We start from the raw sequence: 16,572 nt of genomic DNA on the forward strand, positions 1-16,572 counted from the left end.
CACACGGGGGGACCTAGTGAATGACCTGCAGAGAGCTGGGACCAAAGTAACAAAGCCTACCATCAGTAACACACTACGCCACCAGGGACTCAAATCCTGCAGTGTCAGACGTGTCCCCCTGCTTAAACCAGTACATGTCCAGGCCCGTCTGAAGTTTGCTAGAGTGCATTTGGATGATCCAGAAGAGGATTGGGAGAATGTCATATGGTCAGATGAAACCAAAATAGAACTTTTTGGTAAAAACTAAACTCGTCGGACAAACAATGCTGAGTTGCATCCAAAGAACACCATACCTACTGTGAAGCATGGGGGTGGAAACATCATGCTTTGGGGCTGTTTTTCTGCAAAGGGACCAGGACGACTGATCCGTGTAAAGGAAAGAATGAATGGGGCCATGTATCGTGAGATTTTGAGTGAAAACCTCCTTCCATCAGCAAGGGCATTGAAGATGAAACGTGGCTGGGTATTTCAGCATGACAATGATCCCAAACACACCGCCCGGGCAACGAAGGAGTGGCTTCGTAAGAAGCATTTCAAGGTCCTGGAGTGGCCTAGCCAGTCTCCAGATCTCAACCCCCATAGAAAATCTTTGGAGGGAGTTGAAAGTCCGTGTTGCCCAGCGACAGCCCCAAAACATCACTGCTCTAGAGGAGATCTGCATGGAGGAATGGGCCAAAATACCAGCAACGGTGTGTGAAAACCTTGTGAAGACTTACAGAAAACGTTTGACCTGTGTCATTGCCAACAAAGGGTATATAACAAAGTATTGAGAAACTTTTGTTATTGACCAAATATTTATTTTCCACCATAATTTGCAAATAAATTCATTAAAAATCCTACAATGTGATTTTCTGGATTTTTTTTCTCATTTTGTCTGTCATAGTTGACGGGTACCTATGATGAAAATTACAGGCCTCTCTCATCTTTTTAAGTGGGAGAACTTGCACAATTGGTGGCTGACTAAATTCTTTTTTTCCCCACTGTAGCTGGAATGGAATGTTTGTATACTGTATGTTTGACTGCGATATGTGGTTGTAACACCGAGTTATCTTAAGATTAATACACTAACTGTAAGTCGCTCTGGATATGAGCATCTGCTAAATGACTAAAATGTCAAATGTATAGTGCCTTCAGAAAGTATTCACACCCCTTGACTTTTTCCGCATTTTGTTGTGTTAAAGCCGGAATTTAAATTGAGATTTTGTGTCACTGGCCTACACACAATATCCCATAATGTCAAAGGAGAATGATGTTTCTAGAAATGTTAGCAAATTAATTAAAAATGAAAAGCTGAAATGTCTTCAGTCAATAAGTATTCAACCCCTTTGTTATGGCAAATAAGTTCAGGAGTAAAAATTTGCTAAACAAATCACATAAGTTGCACGGACTCACTCTGTGTGCAATAATAGTGATTAACATGATTTTTTAATGACTACCTCATCTCTGTACCCCACACCTACAATTATCTGTAAGGTCCCTCAGTCGAGCAGTGAATTTCAAACACAGATTCAACCACAAAGACCAGGGAGGTTTTCCAATGCCTCGCAAAGAAGGGCACCTATTGGTAGATGGGTAAAAATAAATAAAGCAGACATTGAATATCCCTTTGAGCACGGTGAAGCTATTAATTACACTTTGGATGATGTATCAATACAACCAGTCACAACAAAGATACAGGCGTCCTTCCTAACTCAGTTGCCAGAGAGGAAGGAAACCGCTCAGGGATTTCATGAGGCCAATGGTGACTTTGAAACAGTTTAATGGCTGTGATAGGAGAAAACTAAGGATGGATCAGCAACATTTTAGTTACTCTACATTACTAACTAAATGACAGAGTGAAAAGAAGGAAGGAAGCCTGTACAGAATAAAAAATATTCCAAAACATGCAATAAATAAAAACAGCTACAAATGTGGCAAAGAAATGAACTTTATGTCCTGAACACAAAGTGTTATGTTTGAGGCAAATCCAATACAACACATCACTGAGTACCACTCTTCATATTTTGAAGCATGGGTTGGCTGCATCATGGTATGGGTATGCTTGTCATCGGCACGGACTAGGGAGTTTGTTAAGATAAAAAGAAAAGAAATAGAGCTAAGCACAGGCAAAATCCTAGAGGAAAACCTGCTTCAGTCTGCTTTCCAACAGACTCTGGGAGACAAATTCACCTTCCAGCAGTACAATAACTTAAAACACAAGGCCAAATATACACTGGAGCTGCTTACCAAGACAACATTGAATGTTCCTAAGTGGTCTAGTTACAGATTTGACTTAAATCGGTTTGAAAATCTATGGCAAGACTTTAAAATGTTTGTCTAGCAATGCTAAACAACCAACTTGACAGAGCTTGAAGAATGTAAAACATGATAATTGTATAATCCAGGTGCTCTTAGAGACTTAAAGTTAGCAGACACTCTTATTCAGAGCAGCTTACAGGAGCAATTAGGGTTAAGTGCCTTGTACAAGGGCACATCGACAGATTTATCATCTAGTCGGCTCGGGTATTCAAACCAGCGACCTTTCGGTCACTGGCCCAACACTCTTAACCGCTAGGTTACATGCCGCCACTTACTCAGAAAGACACAGCTGTAATCGTTGCCAAAGGTGATTCTAACATGTTTTGACTCAGGGGTGTGGATACTTATGTACATTTGATATTTCTATATTTCATTTTCAATAAAGTTGCACAAAATTCTCAAAACATGTTTTCACTTTGTAATGATGGGGTATTGTGTGTAGATGGGTGAGAACAAAAAATATATTTAATCCATTTTGAATTCAGGCTGTAACACAACAAATGTGGAATAAGTCAATGTGTATGAAAACTTTCTGAAGGCACTGTAAATGTTTTACATACAGATCTCATTACTGTATTGATTAATAGTTTTTATGTTGATTTCACAAATGTATCATTTGTACAGCTCTTTATAAAAAATGTAGTTATTTGTTACATTTGACTGTGTAAAACCTAGTAGTACTAATTATTTATCTGAGAGTGAGAATTTAGCAAAAAAACATGATTATTTGTCTCTCTGAAATGAAACCATCAATGATACATTTCAAACAAATACAACCCCACGCCATGATTAGATACACACCAATCTTGTTCATAAGATCTTTAAACAATAAAAGCTAATTTACCCAAATATCTGAAAATGTATATATAGCATTTTGGAAAGAAGATCTTCACATGTACAAATGTTATTAATACGCATGTGTGCCATTGGAAATGTGTTTTTTGCATATCCAACTCCCCCTGAGACACCCTCTGAGAGTGAGGTCACGGCCAGGGTTTGCCATTATCAACAGCGACCCTGGAACAATAAGAGTTGAGTGCCTTGCTCAAGGGCACATCGGTAGATTTGTTCACCTTGGAGATTCAAACTAGCAACCTTTACTGGACTAATGCTCTAACCGCTAGGCTACCTTTGTATTGCTGCTGAAGAGATTATTGCTCCAAATGAGACTGTCATAACACATTCTGAACTGTTACAATATACTCTTATGACATTTCAAGCATTACCAACTGTTTTACCACACACACACATCTTCCCTGAACTCAAATCCAAGAGGCTTTATTGACATGGAAAGTGTTACCACATACTTTGCCAAAGCAAACATATAGAATCATATCAAATTACTGAACTATCTGACTCACCGTTGTCTGATGGCGAGGGCGGCTCTCTCTCGTCCAGGTCATCAGCTGATGACATGGTTCCCGTGGAGGGGGTTCTGGGTAATCTCCTCTTGAAGTCACCTGAGCAGGAGCCAGTGAACACACAAAATATTCTCATAGTACAATACAACTGTCTAGCTACTCAGTACTACTGTCCACTGTCCACTGTCTAACTGAGGCCTGGTCTAGTAGTAATAGTAATTGTATGCAGTATGCACGCATGACTGTAAGTCGCTTTGGACAAAAGCGTCTGCTAAATGGCATATATTATGTTATTATATATTATATTTATTAGTAGATCCTTGGTTTTAGGTGGTTATCTCAGAGTGTCTGCTCCTTTCTAGCAATAGCTTCAAGCCTTGCTTGGTATGAACTGAGCGACTGTCAAAGAGTCCAGCTATTATAACACAGGACCCTCCAATGGCAAGAGGTCAGGAGACCAACAGGGGACCACCCACGAGGCATTCTGGGTGATTCATACCTCCATTCAACGATCAATCCCTCTGGTTGATCCCTTATTGTTCTGATAATGGCCTGGACAAGAGGCCAATCTCTTGTGATAGGGCACATTTCCCACATTTCTCCAGACATTGGGGCACTTTGGAAATATAAGAATGAACTGACTGGCTAGATGGCAAACTCTCATTCCAATTGTTCTAGATTCGTATGAGTCCAAAAGTGCTAACGAGTCAGATTGCTTAATCCAGTTAAATTAATTCTAACTAGTCAAATAAAACATCTCACTCTGGAACGCTTGTTTTGTATGATTATAACATGATTGTAACACTATAATTAAGTTGAAGGAAACATACCATAACACTCAATGAAAAACAAACAGACTATTAGATAATAAACAGAAAACAACACCAGAATAACACAAAACTCCAGAAAATGTTACTGTTAAACCTGCTTCACATTCCTGTGTTATTTACACAGCCTGTAGATCACATCCCTCTCTAAGGTATTATAGAGACACCTTCAGGACTCAGGCATGTTCCCACTGTTAGTCTGTCTGTCTCTGTGTCTTGTTATTGTATTTTTCGTTTGTCTCTGTCACGTCAAGGAGGGAGGCTGATATGACATAACAAGAACCATCAATCAATTCCTTTCAACAGGTGATGAAAGCTAAGGCAGACAGGGTGTAGTGCTGGTTGGTGCCAGGTGTTTGAAGGTGGCTGCCAAGCCAATGGATAGAAGGTTGTGTGGAGATATAGCCCTGGGCTAGGAAGGGTATATAGGGAGGAGGAGGGTGGATAGATGGGGCATTACCTGGGCTGGCTGTGGGGGAGTCCATGGATCGGGACTCACTGCTGCCTCCGGCGCTCTCTGAGTCACTGCACATCCCCCCGCCCTGACTACCCGTTCCCCAGGGTCGGAACGGGCCCTGGATCCTCAGAGCTGGAACACACAATAGGAAATACTCATTCTGCATCTGTTACTGTACTCTTCCAACACATTTGCATTTACTGAATCATACATAACCAAAAATAATTTATATTTAGTTATTGAAACATTTTAAACAAAATGAATACACTTGTACCTATTTAGAAATTCAGCTCATTCAAATTCAGTCAAGGAAACAGGGACTAGACTGGCTAATTGCATCCTCATTGATAAAGGCATAATGAGTGGGTTATGTGTGGGATAGAGGACCACATTAATTCAGTATCAAGTGGTTTACATGGAAACACTTGATAATCACAAAAGGAGATCATCATCCCATAGACCTCTGTACACATCAAATGAATACAAACAAAAATTATTTATCATGAATGAGTTGATTATGTAAGCATTCATTTAACATTCAAAACTTGTTTTCTTTTCTCAATGCCTATGAGGACCTGGATATGAAGAAGATAGAGATTACCAAACTGTGATAGCAATTCAACATCTACCACAAATTATGACAGGGGGAAGTTTTGCCTACTAAAAAACTATTTGGGGTATAGTCTTAATTTGGCCTGCAGTGAAGTTAGAGATGTGTCTATCAGTGTCATGAGCTGATCTGAAAGAGATGGGATGAGTGTGAGAGTGTATGTGAGAGCGTGTGTGAGAGCGTATGTGAGGGTGTGTGTGAGAGTATGTGTGAGGGTGTGTGTGAGAGTGTGTGTGAGTGTGTGTGGGGGTGTGTGAGAGAGTGTGTGTGAGGGTGTGTGAGAGAGTGTGTGTGAGGGTGTGTGAGAGAATGTGTGAGGGTGTATGAGAGAGTGTGTGTGAGGGTGTGTGAGAGAGTGTGTGAGGGTGTGTGTGAGAGTGTGTGAGGGTGTATGAGAGAGTGTGTGTGAGGGTGTATGTGAGAGTGTGTGAAGGTGTGTGTGTCCCTGAATGATAGACAGTCAGATGAGGACAGGGCTAATCTCAAAGCACTGGATCAACTTGGAAGCTTCCAGACTCACTCACACCAACACAAGTACAACACACACACACTCTCTCTATCTCTCGCTCACATTATTCCAAGATATGTGTTCATATCTCCCTAATTTACCTCACACCGCTGCACATGGACTTGGTACTGGTATACTGTATATAGCCAAGTTATCATTACTCATTGTGTATTTATTATTATTATGTATTTTTACTTTTCTATTATTTCTCTATTTCTTTTCTCTCTGCATTGTTGGGAAGGGCCCGTAAGAAAACATTTCACTGTACGTTTACACCTGTTGTTTACAAAGCATGTGACAAATACAATTTGATTTTGATTTGATCTCTCTTTGGTGTATGCTTTAAAAGAATAGTGAGTATTTTCATCCCTTCCTCTTGTTGTTTATTAACCTGTATTATAGGATCAGGCCTCACCAGAAACCCTCATGTATTTCTCCGTAAACGACTAGGCTACCACTAGACTACCTTGGATGTCGGCGCTGCTGTTGGACCGTCTCTCAGAGATCTTGGTGGGCCGTGTGTGGACCGGGCTCTCCACCTCGTCGGTCCCCAGGAAGTCCCCAGAGGTGACGGACATCTGAGACAGGTTACCGTGGGAACTGTGGGCACTGCAGTGGGTGCTGCTCAACGACCGCTTAGCGAGGGGCAACCTGGGAGGAGGGGGAGATAGGGAAGAGTTAAGATTAACATTACATCTCACATTATAGGCTTCAAACATAGAGATTATCCAGTGTCTTGTGAGGGTACTGTAATCAATCAACATGAACTCACATGGATGGATCCATAGCCTTTACATACATAATCACCAAATTCAATAGATGAGAAAGGAAATTGATTAATCCCATCAACATCAATATAAACCTTAAATTAACATCCCAATCAACATGACCATTCGCATATGTGGAAATTGATAACGGACTAATGGATCTAAAACCAATGGACACTCCTATAAGGACGTGCATATGGGCAGTCTATAAGATATAGGTCTATAATTAACCCCTGCTTCCCCTCCCTGTCACCCCACTTCTTTGATCAGTGGGCAGGATTGGGAGAAGTAAACAAACCAAGAACAAAGCATCTACGTCTACACTCTGTGTCACTACGTACACCATTACACAAGCAGAGTCTATGACGACCACTCATGAAAATAATTTTTTGTATGAAGTTAAGAAGGGTGCAGTGGGCAAACTTGTGCTTATTTCATATCTGTATACGACTCAACAAAAAAGTTGAACAATTTAGATTGGTGTTTCAGTCATAAGGCATGGCCTGAATAGCATTATGAAAACAGAGTTTTCCCCTTCCCCCTACCCCTTTCTTCACCCCCACCCCCCCTCTCTCTTTCTCTTTCCCATGACCAGTCACTACCTCAGGAAGTCCTGCAGACCAAACTCAATTGTGTTCCCTCTCTAAAACAATCTCTCTCTCTCTCTCTCTCGCTCTCTCAATTATTCCATCTGCTAATACAATCCTGCTCTCCCAGTCACTCCTTCTCTCAGCAAATCACTAAATGAGTATCTATGCATAGTCACTTTACCCCTACCTACATGTACAAATTACCTCGACTAACCTGTACCCCCGCACATTGACTCAGTACCGGTACCCCCTGTATATAGCCTCATAAAAATCACTTTAGTTTATTTAGTTAATATTTTCTTAACTAAATTTTCTTAAAACTGCATTGTTGGTTAAGGGTTTGTAAGTAAGCATTTCACAGTAAGGTCTACACCTGTTGTATTCGACGCATGTGACAAATAAAAATGTGATTTGATAAATATAATACTATTCTCCACAAGGCTTTTTCTCTCAAAAGCAGTAACTCTTTCAAAACACAATCTTCCTGCTCTCCCACAGAGAGTAACTCACTCATTTGTTCAGATAATGGCACTCATGGAGATCTCAATCCTAGTTATGATGATGCTTCACACGTTTTTATGCACACACACACACTCTATTTATGTTTAAGGATCAGAGAGTGAGTTTAAACCGAAGTAGTAGGCAAAAGCAAAATCACAGCATCCATCCAGTGTTCCCCTCACCCTGCGTTGTTACAGTGTGAGACGGTGGCATCGAAGGAGTAGGACTCCACCCTGGGTCTGTCTGACTGGGCAGGAAGACTCCTGACGAAGCCAATGTATCGCTGACCCGGCTCGTACAGCTTGGCGCTCTCACACAGAGACTGGTGGTTGACGGGTAGAGACACAACCTGGGCCTGCTGGAGCTGGAACCAGTTCACTGTCACCTGGGGAGACATACACACAGATAAAGCCCATTAGATACAGCACCCCTAAAATTAGACTGAGTTCTATTTTTATGACAGTATCTACACTAGACAGAATGTCCAAAGATGGCCATAGTAGATAGTACTATATTACTACAGTGAGGGAAAAAAGTATTTGATCCCCTGCTGATTTTGTATGTTTGCCCACTGACAAAGAAATGATCAGTCTATAATTTTAGTTTATTTGAACAGTGAGAGACAGAATAACAACAACAAAAATCCAGAAAAACGCATGTCAAAAATGTTATAAATTGATTTGCATTTTAATGAGGGAAATAACTATTTAACCCCTCTGCAAAACATTACTTAGTACTTGGTGGCAAAACCCTTGAGGTCAATCACAGAGGTCAGACGTTTCTTGCAGTTGGCCACCAGGTTTGCACACATCTCAGGAGGGATTTTGTCCCACTCCTCTTTGCAGATCTTCTCCAAGTCATTAAGGTTTCGAGGCTGACGTTTGGCAACTCGAATCTTCAGCTCCCTCCACAGATTTTCTATGGGATTAAGGTCTGGAGACTGGCTAGGCCACTCCAGGACCTGAATGTGCTTCTTCTTGAGCCACTCCTTTGTTGCCTTGGCCGTGTGTTTTGGGTCATTGTCATGCTGGAATACCCATCCACGACCCATTTTCAATGCCCTGGATGAGGGAAGAAGGTTCTCACCCAAGATTTGACGGTACATGGCCCCGTCCATCGTCCCTTTGATGCGGTAAAGTTGTCCTGTCCCCTTAGCAGAAAAACACCCCCAAAGCATAATGTTTCCACCTCCATGTTTGACGGTGGGGATGGTGTTCTTGGGGTCATAGGCAGCATTCCTCCTCCTCCAAACACGGCGAGTTGAGTTGATGCCAAAGAGCTCGATTTTGGTCTCATCTGACCACAACACTTTCACCCAGTTCTCATCTGAATCATTCAGATGTTCATTGGCAAATTTCAGACTGGCATGTATATGTGCTTTCTTGAGCAGGGGGACCTTGCGGGCGCTGCAGGATTTCAGTCCTTCACGGCGTAGTGTGTTACCAATTGTTTTCTTGGTGAATATGGTCCCAGCTGCCTTGAGATCATTGACAAGATCCTCCCGTGTAGTTCTGGGCTGATTCCTCACCGTTCTCATGATCATTGCAACTCCACGAGGTGAGATCTTGCATGGAGCCCCAGGCCGAGAGAGATTGACAGGTCTTTTGTGTTTCTTCCATTTGCGGTCTTGTAGCCCATTCCAGCCTTGTGTAGGTCTACAATCTTGTCCCTGACATCCTTGGAGAGCTCTTTGGTCTTGGCCATGGTGAAGAGTTTGGAATGTGATTGATTGATTGCTTCTGTGGGCAGGTGTCTTTTATACAGGTAACAAGCTGAGATTAGGAGCACTCCCTTTAAGAGTGTGCTCTTAGTCTCAGCTCGTTAATAATAATAATAATAATATGCCATTTAGCAGACGCTTTTATCCAAAGCGACTTACAGTCATGTGTGCATACATTTTTACGTATGGGTGGTCCCGGGGATCGAACCCACTACCCTGGCGTTACAAGCGCCATGCTCTACCAATTGAGCTACAGAGGACCACGTTACCTGTATAAAAGACACCTGGGAGCCAGAAATCTTTCTGATTGAGAGGGGGTCAAATACTTATTTCCCTCATTAAAATGCAAATCAATTTATAACATTTTTCACATGCGTTTTTCTGGATTTTTTTGTTGTTATTCTGTCTCTCACTGTTCAAATAAACCTACCATAAAAATTATAGACCAGGGGTGTCAAACGTCCAGCCCGCGGGCCGGATCAGGCCCGCAAACAGGTTTAATCCGGCCCGCGAGATGATAAAAAAAATAAAAAAAAATAAAAAACACATTTATAATAATTTTGTAAAGTATAAAAATGCGCTGCAATTTTTCAATAAAATAAACTGCTGTTCCAATTGCGTCCACTGGATGGCGCAATAGCAATTTTGTTAAGCAAGCAAACTGTTTATACCGGGGCAGAGCAAGTAGGTCAAGCACGAGCAGCCAATGAGCTACTTTGTTTTGCCCGCGATATTTATTACGGCTTCTACTTTTAACATTATGTGCTTTGGCACCCTCATTGCCCCAATATGTCTCTGTCAAAAAAGAGAAAAGTGGACGCAGAGTGCAGAGTGTTCCAAGAAAAATGGTCATCCTATTTATGCTGAAAGAATATAACCTTCGTCGCCACTATGTGAGTCTTCATGCCGACAAATATGACAACTTTCAAGGACAGCGGAGATGAGAGAAGGTGAATGAACTGTTGGCGGGTCTGAAGAAACAGCAGTCTGTGTTTACTCACAGCCGAGACATCAGTGACGCTGCAGTGAAAGCTAGCTACCTCATTGCTAATGAAATCGCAGTGGCTTCAAAACCATTTAGTGAGGGTGAATTTGTAAAAACATGCATGATGAAGGCAGCGGAGATTGTGTGCCCTGAAAAGCGGCAGGCTTTTGCAAATATCAGCCTGACAAGAAACACAGTTGCAGACAGGATTTCCGATCTTTCAGTGGATTTGGACAGCCAGTTGAAGCAAAAAGTAAAGTCATTTATTGCGTTTTCGGTTGCAATTGATGAAAGCACTGACATTACAGATGTTGCACAACTGGCCATTTTCATCCGCGGAGTTGATGACACATTGACCGTCACGAGGAGTTCGTGGAGTTGGTGCCGGTGACAGATACAACGACAGCAGCTGATATTTTTACCGCACTCGTCGGCGCGCTGGACAGGGTCGGAGTGGACTGGTCCCGCGCTGTCAGCCTGGCTACAGATGGTGCGCCCTCAATGATCGGGAAAAAAGCAGGCGTTGTGACAAAGTTCAGAGAGAAAGTGCAATCTGCAAATGGAGGACGTGATTTTTTGACTTTTCACTGTATTTTGCACCAGGAGGCTTTGTGTTGCAAGTCATTAAAGATGGATAACGTCATGAAGGTGGTCATCCAAACTGTTAATTTCATCCGATCCAGAAGCCTGAATCACCGTCAGTTTGACAGCCTTCTCAGAGAGAAAGACCACATCTATGGCCTGCCATACCACACTGAGGTAAGATGGTTAAGCCGAGGTGCTGTGCTGAAGCGTTTCTTTGATTTACGAGAAGAAATTGAACAGTTCATGGAAGAAAAGGGCAAACCAGTGTTAGAATTTCATTCCGCAGAATGGATGCAGGACCTTGCATTTATGGTGGATGTTACAGAGCACCTGAATAACTTGAACAAACAGCTGCAAGGGCGCAACAAAGTTGTCACGCAGTATTATGACAGCATAAGCTCTTTCAAGTTGAAGCTGTCATTGTGGGAGACGCAACTTGCCAGTGGTGATGCAGCTCACTTCCCCTGTCTGAAAAATGTGTGCGCGACCCAACATGTGGCAGACATGAAGCGGTTCAAAGATAAAATAACGGGACTGTTACGGGAGTTTGAGCAACGCTTTCAGATTTATGTTTATATGTTTTTATGTTGATGTGCTATTGTTTTTAATTGATTTTATTTTATTTGTATATTTAACCTATTCTTGACTCTGTGGTTCTTGCACTTGTTTGGGGAACAGGATTTCATTATTTGTATCTACATTTCTGCCTGAGAAATGACACCCTGATATAGTTCTGTGATCTGTGATATACTTCTGTGAATCACTGAGGCATTGTGTGTTTGTGTGTTCTTTGTCCTCAGAACTTTCAAATAACTTGAGGTGTTTTATGATTAATAGTGATGTTGTGCTTTTGGACACTGTCCTCAGGCTCCAGCTTTATGTTTATATGTTTTTATGTTGATGTGCTATTGTTTTTAATTGATTTTATTTTATTTGTATATTTAACCTATTCTTGACTCTGTGGTTCTTGCACTTGTTTGGGGAACAGGATTTCATTATTTTTATCTACATTTCTGCCTGAGAAATTACACCCTGATATAGTTCTGTGATCTGTGAAACAGTTATGTTAATCACTGAGGCATTGTGTGTTTGTGTGTTCTTTGTCCTCAGAACTTTCAAATAACTTGAGGTGTTTTATTATTAATAGTGATGTTGTGCTTTTGGACACTGTCCTCAGGCTCCAGCTTTATGTTTATATGTTTTTATGTTGATGTACTATTGTTTTTAATTGTTTTTATTTTATTTGTATATTTAACCTATTCTTGACTCTGTGGTTCTTGCACTTGTTTGGGGAACAGGATTTCATTATTTTTATCTACATTTCTGCCTGAGAAATGACACCCTGATATAGTTCTGTGATCTGTGAAACAGTTCTGTTAATCACTGAGGCATTGTGTGTTTGTGTGTTCTTTTTCTTTAGAATTTTTAAATAAACTTGACGTGTTTTATGATTAATAGTGATGTTGTGCTTGTACTATTTTGGACACACTGTCCTCAGGCTCCAGCTTTATGTTGTATGTTGATCGTATTAAAACAAAGAAAACAATCTGAAGTTGTTGTTTTTAAGTTATATATACCATGATTTTTCCGGTCCGGCCCACTTGGGAATAGATTTTCCTCCATGTTGCCCCTGAGCTAAAATGAGTTTGACACCCCTGTTATAGACTGATCATTTCTTTGTCAGTGGGCAAACGTACAAAATCAGCAGGGGATCAAATACTTTTTTCCCTCACTGTATCTACTATATTTCTGGGAATATTTGATTTTACTCAAACATTTGGATACTGTAAGATGTATTTCTCAACATACCGCTTTCAGAGTGAGGTCACACTGGAAGACCAGCTTTCGTAACTGGGTGAGGATCTCACTCTTGGTGTTGGCCAGGTCCACTCTCTTCACTCCTACGTCTGTCAGACAGGCCTTGCAGTGGTCTCTGGCCTCATCCGCCTATGGAAAAGGGTAGGGGTGGAACAGCTCACAACTACAATCAACTGATCAAAAGGGTATCATCTTCAGTATGTGAATGTGGATTCCCAGGTAGCAGTTATGGGTTAGTTGTTCAGACGTGGTTAACTCTGGATAAGAGCGTCTACTAAATGACTAAAATGTAACTGTAAATGTTAACTTGATTGTGTATTTCAGTAACCCTAGGCCTCAAGCTTTGGGCCTCAGTGAGTAACTATGGGCCTAAGGGATGAGCAATGGGTTTGAGGGATGATCTATGGGCCTCACGGATGAGCTATGGGCCTCAGAGATTACATGGATGAGCTATGGGCCTCAGGGACGAGCTATGGGCCTCACTGACAAGCTAAGGGCCTCATGGACAAGATATTTTACCTTCTGCAGAGCCTCCTCCTCCAGCCTGCGTCTCTTCTCCAGCTTGGCTGCTCCCAGCTGCTCCTCCTCTACTCGGCTGGTGGACACCCGGGCCTTCTCATACTCCTCCTGTCTCTGAGCCTGCAGAACACGGGCCTTCCTCAGGGCACTGTCCGCCTCATGCTGAAAACACACACAGTGTTAACACTAGGGAAACACAAGGCAAATAAACCCACTAACCCACACATGTACGCACACAAACATGTCTGCTACAAAATTGTTGACTCAGCCCTAATCATTGTTCAATGTTCAACCCATTTTCTCTCACACTGCAAAGGCAAAACATGGTTCCAAAACACACAAAGGAAACACACACAAACTGTCCTTAGAGATACACACTAACCAACCCAGTTTGTTCAGGGTCTGCTCTCGTCTAGTCACACTGGTGGTGCAATTGGACCTGAAGAGATTACCTTCAACACTGCAGCTATTAAACCACCTGAATAATGGCAAGAGCCTGGCGCTCACACACACACACACACACACACACACACACAGCTAGGGGGTTTACATAGCCTTTGATGACTGTGGCTCTGTTTGCTTTAAGTTTCCTTTTAAAGTGACCTTTTAAAGTTCTGAAGTTCCACCCACCATTTTCTTCTGTTCTCTCTGCCACTGCTCTTTAACCTCCTTCCTCAGTTTGTCCAGCTCGTTTTTCCGCGCGAGGAGAGGCTAGAGAACCCCCCCCCCACACACACACACACACACACACACACACACACACAAACACACACACACACACACAAACACACGCTTCAGTGAGTCAATGCTAATTTATCCATCAAATGCCTGTGAGTATGGATTATGCAGATCAGAGCATCACATACGGTAGAAAAGTCACGTAGACAGATGTACGTACCTGCATGAATTTGTTGGTTTGAAGGGTAGCTGCTGTGTGTAGTAGGAGCTGGCTGGACTCAATATCATTCTTGAACGCTGACATGTAGATGTCCTGGAATGGCATGAACTCCTTTGATGGGAAGACAACAAAAGTGACTAATCACAATTCAAAAAGAAGTAGTGTAGATGGTTTAAAATGATTCATTGTTATGGCAGCTGTTATCTTTTGAGATAACAATTGACTGGTGAATAGTGTGGTTATTATAACAACTGCAACTGATATGAGCAGAAAACATATTTAATCATAATCACCTGTTGACTTGCGAGTGTCTTCGCTGATTCTGCCATTTTGGCGTAGCTCTTCGCACACTCGATATCTGCAATCAGACACTCAACGTTACCTGGCTAGCCTGGCTATGTCATAGATACCATACATGTTCAATACAGAATGATTATATAATAAATATAATATGCCATTTAGCAGACGCTTTTATCCAAAGCGACTTACAGTCATGCGTGCATACATTTTTGTGTATGGGTGGTCCCGGGGATCGAACCCACTACCTTGGCGTTACAAGCGCCGTGCTCTACCAGTTGAGTAGCTAGTGTCACTGTGTGTGTAGGATGTAGACATTGAGTGATTAAGTACAGGACAGTAACCTATTCATCCAACTAGAGGACCTAACGACAAATGACTAAACATACTACTACACTCTTAGAAACAAAGGCGCTATCTAGAACCTAAAAGGGTTCTTCGGCTGTCCCCATAGGAGAACCCTTTGAAGAATCCCTTTTGGTTCCAGGTAGAATCCTTTCCACAGAGGGTTCTACATGAAACTCAAAAGAGTTCTACTTGGAACCAAAAAGGGTTCTACCTGGAACCAAAAAGGGTTATTCTATGGGGATAGCCGAAGAACCCTTTGGGAACCCTTTTTGCTAAGAGTGTACACTACACTGTGCTTAGGTAAGTTTAGCGTTTACTGTAGTGACAAAGCATATAATAACCTCATCAGTGTTATATTCAACCCATGCAAGTTTGTCCAAGTGTATATCTGGGTCAATATAGAACAGGTGTGAAACTATCTATTATTGTATACAAGTAGGCTAATACTAGGACAAACTAAGCTAATATACAGTAGCTCATGCTAGGACAAACTAAGCTAATATACAGTAGCTAATGCTAGGACAAACTAAGCTATTATACAGTAGCTAATGCTAGTACAAACTAAGCTAATATACAGCAGCTAATGCTAGGACAAACTAAGCTAATATACAGTAGCTAATGCTAGGACAAACTAAGCTAATATACAGTAGCTAATGCTAGTACAAACTAAGCTAATATACAGAAGCTAATGCTAGGTCAAACTAAGCTAATATACAGTAGCTAATGCTAGGACAAACTAAGCTAATGTTCAGTTGCTAATACTAGGCTACACTAAGAAAAAAACACTTCCAGAGCTGAGGTAAAAGGAGTTAAAGATCAGCAAAGACCCTTAACAGTGACACAGCTTACAACGACCCTCTGTTTTTATGCACGACACAACGTGGAGAGCCTGGATACAGCCGTTAGCCGTGGTATATTGGCCATATACCACAAACACCTGATGTGTTTGGGGTATATTATAAACTGGTTAACAACGTAATTAAAACAGTAAAAATAAATGTTTTGTCATACCCATGGTATACAGAATGATATACCACTACTTTCAGCCAATCAGCATTCAGGGCTCGAACCACACGGTTTATAATATCTAATCTAATAACAGTGTTCTGTTTAATTCTGTGGCTCTGACTCAACAATAATGAGGTGTTTCTCTGTATTAATCATATGTGTGTTAGAGGAAGGGGGAGGGAGCGAGACTCACCCATACTGAGTCGTTTGTCCACCCAGGCCAGCAGCTCCTTGGTGTACTTGGACCAGGCCTTGGCGTATAGTAGAGCTGACTCCACCCCGCCTTCACTCCGCAGCAGCGCCACGTCCACACCATCCACCTCCTCCGTCCTCGCCGGCGGCAATGGACCTGTGATGGTAATGGTAACACGCCATGGGTTGGGGAAGAAGAAGTTACTGGGCCTAGGCCTGAGACCGAGCATTGCTACCTACTGGCTAACAGCTACTGGCAACTAGCTACGGACAAGCACCTCTC

At 41.9% G+C, this 16,572-nt stretch overlaps 1 protein-coding gene across 3 annotated transcripts in view; it reads right to left on the reverse strand.

Annotated features, from left to right (window-relative positions):
• arhgap29a (Rho GTPase activating protein 29a) overlaps positions 1-16,572 on the reverse strand; it is a 75,036-nt gene that overhangs the window by 7,868 nt on the left and 50,596 nt on the right. For all 3 annotated transcript variants that reach the window (XM_041862252.2, XM_041862251.1, XM_041862253.1), the window contains 10 exons: positions 16,291-16,446; positions 14,738-14,802; positions 14,445-14,555; positions 14,177-14,257; positions 13,547-13,708; positions 13,019-13,156; positions 8,102-8,304; positions 6,528-6,712; positions 4,947-5,075; positions 3,660-3,758 (listed from right to left, as the gene is read on the reverse strand). In XM_041862252.2, the coding sequence (XP_041718186.1) occupies positions 3,660-3,758; positions 4,947-5,075; positions 6,528-6,712; positions 8,102-8,304; positions 13,019-13,156; positions 13,547-13,708; positions 14,177-14,257; positions 14,445-14,555; positions 14,738-14,802; positions 16,291-16,446 (1,329 nt within the window). The remainder of the gene's footprint in view (positions 1-3,659; positions 3,759-4,946; positions 5,076-6,527; positions 6,713-8,101; positions 8,305-13,018; positions 13,157-13,546; positions 13,709-14,176; positions 14,258-14,444; positions 14,556-14,737; positions 14,803-16,290; positions 16,447-16,572) is intronic.

Source organism: Coregonus clupeaformis, chromosome 34 (genome assembly GCF_020615455.1).
Source record: "Coregonus clupeaformis isolate EN_2021a chromosome 34, ASM2061545v1, whole genome shotgun sequence".
Taxonomy (NCBI): Eukaryota; Metazoa; Chordata; class Actinopteri; order Salmoniformes; family Salmonidae; genus Coregonus; species Coregonus clupeaformis.